Source organism: Impatiens glandulifera, chromosome 4, assembly GCF_907164915.1.
Source record: "Impatiens glandulifera chromosome 4, dImpGla2.1, whole genome shotgun sequence".
In the NCBI taxonomy this organism is placed as follows: domain Eukaryota; kingdom Viridiplantae; phylum Streptophyta; class Magnoliopsida; order Ericales; family Balsaminaceae; genus Impatiens; species Impatiens glandulifera.
In genome coordinates, this window is record NC_061865.1 from 44343756 (window position 1) to 44349972 (window position 6217).

The 6217-nt window shown below is 22.9% G+C and overlaps 1 protein-coding gene across 1 annotated transcript; it reads left to right on the forward strand.

Moving 5' to 3' along the window:
- The first annotated feature begins 4960 nt into the window (after positions 1-4960).
- Positions 4961-5860, forward strand: LOC124935199 (probable polygalacturonase At3g15720). The gene is made up of 4 exons (XM_047475649.1): positions 4961-5083; positions 5175-5513; positions 5611-5643; positions 5744-5860. The coding sequence occupies exons 1-4, from the start codon at positions 4961-4963 to the stop codon at positions 5858-5860; spliced, it is 612 nt and encodes a 203-aa protein (XP_047331605.1).
- Positions 5861-6217: the final 357 nt, after the last annotated feature.

The window sequence follows — 6217 nt, forward strand, 5'->3', positions numbered from 1 at the left end:
TTGACGAACAATAGAAATTGTTTGTAAAAATGCTTAGGAATGATATTGAAGAGTGACGATAGAAAGTGTTTATATAGATAATAATAGGAGCTGGAAGAGACATGTAGATAATTCTAGGGCCTTCTTTAGTATTCTCATTTGTTCTGGTCGGCTTACAATACTTCTACACGTGTCCCCTTTTCTTATACAATTTTTTTTTTACTTTAATGATTATCAACAAATTTTAATTTTGATTTATAAAATTTCAATCTATGCCATATTTAGTTTGCAACTCATATCAATACACTACAAGATAAAAACATACATTCTGTCTTAGACACATAATTGACCATACATATTAAGTCTCGGAAGACAAATACTTTTCTCAATTTAATATCTATCACAATCATTATGAATTTATAAATAAATTATTAAATAACATTTTGTTTTAATATATTTTTGGGATGATAATATATATTTAAGAGAATATAAAATTTTTAATTATTTTTTTAATTATTTATATTTGTGATTAATAATTTATTTATTTATTTATTTTAAAATTAGTAATGAAAGAAAAAATAAATAAATCAATTTAATAAAATATATAAATATATATATATATATATATATTTATTCAAACTCTGTGTTCTCTTTAAAAGTTTTTTTTTTCTTCCATATTTTTTTTTTATGAAATGTATTATAAACTCAATTGATTATAGTTAATTAACTCATAATATATATTATCTTTTATACTATCATATTATGTTAATTTTTATCTCTAAATGTTTTTTTTTTATTTAGAATGTTAATAGTTCATCGTTTGAGTTATATTTATCTTGAGTATTTTATGATTTGAGTTGTATTATCTTAATGATAAAAAATTTGTCTCATAGCGGTCTAATTTTAAATAAAATGAATAATAACAAAAATATTTAATAATACATTTAAAATTATAAAATATATAAAAAATATATATATTAATAATTTTGATATATTATTTATAATAATTTAATAATAAAATATTAAAGAGAGATAAAATATTAAATAATATTTTTAAATATTAAACAATTGAAAAGTAAGAAAATATTAAATACCTTTTATGATAAGATGTAATATAATGTTTATAATGAAAGAAATACAAAATGTTAGGTGTCCTATTTTTTAGGTAAAATGTACACATCATTCACTGCCTCATTTTAATATCTATCACAATCTTTATTCACAATCTTTATGAATTTATAAATAAATAATTAAATAACATTTTGTTTTAATATTTTTTGGAATGATATAGTTTTAACATTTTTAATTTTTTAATTTTTGTATGTTTAACAATATAGTCCATTAATCATTGAAATCAACTTATATATTTTTTTTTTCTCAGAGTTCATTTTTTTTTATATATATATTTTGGACCAATTAAATATAATTTTATTATTAATTTTAAATTAACTAAATAGAATTAATACCAGATAATATTACTAATATAAAAAATAATAACAATAATTATAAAGAGACAAATCTGTATAATAAATTTAATTTTTACAAGAAAATCAAAACTTATATACTAGTTTAAATATTTATACAAGTTGCCTATAACCACTGTACTTGAAACTCGTTGTTCTAAACGTCTGAATACTAACTATTTTTTAAATAAAAAAAATCTCAAAATAAAAGAGGTATAATAAATAAGATTTAAATAAATAATCAAGAATTGATCACAACTAGTTCAATTTGTCACATTCAATGTTCATTTCTTTGTGTTATTAATCTTTTAAATAAATAATTAATAGTATAACCTTAAAATATTGATTGTTATGCCAAAGGAAGAGTTGGATTAATGAATTGGTAATGCATTGCCTCATAAAAAAATGTGTTACCGGAGACTTTTTTTTTTAAGAAAACTATGATTGTTATTTTATTGTGGATTAGATAACTAACTAATTATTATTATTATTATTTTTTATTAATTTGGTACTTTTTTTTTATATTTTTTTCCCTTAATGTTGAAAGATGTTTCCATTTCCACTATCCCATAAACAAACACATTTTTTCCTTTTATATATTTTCAAAAAAAATAAATAAAATTGAAAATTTCAAGTCACACTTTCTAACTAATATATTAAAACCATCTATTTATTATTTATTAATAGAGTAATGATATGGGAGCAAATGATGTGGAAGGATAACTAACTTAAGACTAAACATAAATTAAAATGTTTATTTATCTCTTCTCTCCATTAATAATTTATATATATTTTTATCTATCATTTAATAATTTATCTCTCTGGTTAATTTGTAAATATATGTTTACATATTTTGTTACTTTAACATATTTATTTATATAAATATTTGAGTAATAATAGAGATAATAATAAATCAAATAATAAAATATATATATATATATAACAATATATATATTAAAAAATTATATTATATTTAATAAATATATATTTAAGAGATATTATATTATATTTAATAAATATATATTTAAGAGAATATACATTTTTTAATTAATTATATTTGCGGTTAATAGTTTATTTATTTATTTTAAACTTAGTAATGATAGAAAAAATAAATAAATCAATTTTATAAAATATATATATATATATATATATATATATATATATATATATATATATATATATATATATATATATATATATATATATATATATATTCAAACTCTTGTGTTCTCTTTGAAAGATTTTTTTTTATCCATATTTCATTTTTTTTATGAAATATATTATAAACTCAATCAATTACACAATCAATTACAGTTAACTAACTCATAATGTTATATATTATCTTTTATATTGTCATATTATGTTAACTTTTATCTCTAAATGTCTTTTCTTATCTAGAATGTTGATAATTCATAGTTTAAGTTATATATATATATTGAATATTAGTATTTTATGATTTAAATTGTATTATCTTAATAATTAAAAATTTGTCTCATAACAGTCTAATTTTAAATAAAACGAATAATAACAAAACTATTTAATAATACATTTAAAATAATAAAATATATAAAAAAAATATATTAATAATTTTTAAATATTATTTATAATAGTTTAATAATACAATATTAAAGAGAGATAAAATATTAAATAATATTTTTAAATATTAAACAATTGAAAAGTGAGAAAATATTAAATGCTTTTATGATGACATTTAAAGTTTATAATTAAATAAATACAAAATGTTATGTGTCCTATTTTTTAGGTGACATTTGTACATCATTCACTACCTCTTTTTCTGCAAAATTTTGTTTTTCCTATCATCACTCTTATTAATAATGTCTTTTATTTTATTTTTATATTTTTATATATGTAAAAAAAATGTCAAAAATTATGCAATCTTAGTAAATAAAGACTTAGAAAAAACATATCTTAAGTACAAAAATAAAATAGAAAGAAATAGTGTCAAACTAAACATGTGAGCAAAACACATATTAGCCCTTAGATTTTACTTCATGTTTATTTATTTTTTTTAAAAACGACTTAGCGTCATTTCATTAAAAATTTCCCAAAAATGGAAAAAAAAACCATGAGTTTAAGAGATCATTCTAGACAGGCCTAGAATGATTTTGAAGTCGTAACATTCTGAATTAAAGCTAAAAAGCTAAAAATGTAAATGAATTATCTAATTACAATGCTTTCAATTCTAGTGAGTTTAAAAAACGGTAAATTCCAGTTCCTACAGATATTCCAGTTTTGCTCCGTGCTTGGAATTTTTGTCCACGTTTCCGGGAGAGCGCTGCAATCCGATACAATATCTTCCATAACTCTTCAACGCTCCTGCGGGTTCTGTCATATACCCTTGCATTCCGTTCTTGTCAAATGTTATACACCACTGCTCCAAAACCGCACTTGAATACACTTGTTGCAAATCTATTTCTCTTGGCTTTGAGTAGTGCTGCATCTTTGATTTCATTCCATTCGCTCGGGAAACTGATCAGCTCTAGGCTTTTATAGAATCTGTCTCAAAGCTCTGAAGCAATACAACAACTCCTGAATTGGTGATCTATGGTTTCTTCATTTCCTCTACATAGAAGACAGTTCGTGTCCAGGATGCTCATATATTTGCTAATACGATCACGAGTGCTGAGTCTTTCCCAGAAGGCGAGCCATAGGATGAACTGGTGTCTAGGGATACTTCATGTTTAATTTAACCCATACACTTTGGTGAGATCAAATTAGTCCTCAAATATATGAAATTAGATAGGTTACAATCTCTTCAATTGGGAGAAAAGAGTAAAATTATAGTGTATTTGTAAAAAGAAAGGCCTCTCAATTTTAAAAATATGCATACTATTTTATTATGGTTAAGTTCACTTTAAATTCCAAAATATGATCAAATTAATCATCAAAATAAAAAGGATTAACATATTTTGTGAATAAATTTAAAAAAAAAAATCAAATTTGAAAATTCTATAATTTTATTCTTAATCTCCCTACATGTGGTCAAAATATTTTCAAAGAAATTAAATGGAGTCAAATCTTCCTATTTTGGCAACCAAAATGGTCAAGTTCAACCAAACCAACATGATAAAATTCATGAAACAATAATAATTTAAGTTTTGAAATTCATGAAATTCAAAATATTTTCAAAGAAATTAAATGGAGTCAAATCTTCCTATTTTGGCAACCAAAATGGTCAAGTTCAACCAAACCAACATGATAAAATTCATGAAACAATAATAATTTAAGTTTTGAAATTTAAAAATATACATGAAATATTTTTAACTTTATACATTTTCCTAAAATATTGAACTTAGAAAGACTATAAAATCAGCAACAATTATTGGGTTTTGACACATTAAATTTGTTTCAATAAGATTTGTTTTTGTAAGTCTTGGCTAGTAGAATTGATTGATAATGGTGAACACCTTTTTCTATCAACTTATTGAATCTAATTAGTTTTAATTTTATTTTATTTAGAAAAATATATTAACATGTTTTTATTTTGGTTTTCTTTCATGCAGAGTCATCTCGGTTTATTCTTTCTGTTTTGCATTTTTTATCTAGATATTTGTCTTGCTATTACATTTGATGTGAGACAATATGGTGCGGTTGGCAATGGAAATACCGATGATTCTAAGGTAAAATATTTCACTTATTTGAAACATGTAGTATTGTTAAGGTGACGAGTTATCGTACGCTAGACTAAACATTTTGTATTTATTTGTAAAGGCATTTTTACAAGCATGGAAAGCAACTTGTGCATGTACAAGTGACACTGCTGTTATGGTGGTGCCGACTGAAAAGACTTTCTTTATTAGATCTTTGCTTTTTAGTGGCCCTTGCATATCTCAATCAACTCAAATTCAGATCGACGGAACTCTAATAGCGCCAGACGATATAAATAAATGGGCGGAATGTGCATCGAACACATGGATAATGTTCTCGCAAATTAATGGTCTTAATGTTTATGGAGAAGGAAAACTTAATGCAAATGGTCTACCGTGGTGGCAAGGCAGTAATCTCAGATACATCCACAATAACAATTTTGAACATTCATTTCAATACAAAGTAAGATAAACTCTTAGGACATTTTTATTCTTTAAAACAACATTTAAATAAAAAAAAAGTGTTTAACTATTCATTTCTATAATTATTTTTTTTGCAGTATCCAAGAGTGGGAAGTTGTTCTCGACCAACGGTGAGATGGAGTTTAACTTTGAATAATTCTATCTCAACATATAATTTATATTAAAATAACTTTTTTATTTGTTTTTCTTATGATTTGTTACGTTGTATAGGCAATGAGGTTTAGTCAGTGCAACAATCTTGAAGTTAAAGGATTGACTCATATTAACCCTCTGAGAAATCATATAAGCATAAATGATTGCAACAACGTCAAAATATATCTGAAATAAAAATAATCGCTCCAGAGCATAGTCCTAACACTGATGGAATCGATATATCTTCTTCAAATAATATCCATATCATGAACTCCATCATCAGAACCGATAATACCTTTCATTTAAATTAGCTAATTGTAGTTATATATTTTTGCTCATTTATTAATGGGTAAGTCTTCAAATTTTGTCTATCAATAGGAGATGATTGTGTTGCCATTAATAATAAGTGTTCAAATATTATCATAGAAGGAGTTCAATGTGGACCAGGCCATGGTTTAAGGTAATTAAAACTTTAATATTTGATATGTCTTTTAGTAAAAATGTCTATTTAATATAATAATATTTTTATTTATTAGTGTTGGAAGTCTTGGA

Coding starts and splice junctions, on each gene's coding strand:
- LOC124935199 (XM_047475649.1), top strand. CDS start 4,961: ATGCAGAGTCATCTCGGTTTATTCTTTCTGTTTTGCATTTTTTATCTA. Junction 5,084..5,174: donor GAAATACCGATGATTCTAAG/GTAAAATATTTC, acceptor TTATTTGTAAAG/GCATTTTTACAAGCATGGAA. Junction 5,514..5,610: donor AACATTCATTTCAATACAAA/GTAAGATAAACT, acceptor TTTTTTTTGCAG/TATCCAAGAGTGGGAAGTTG.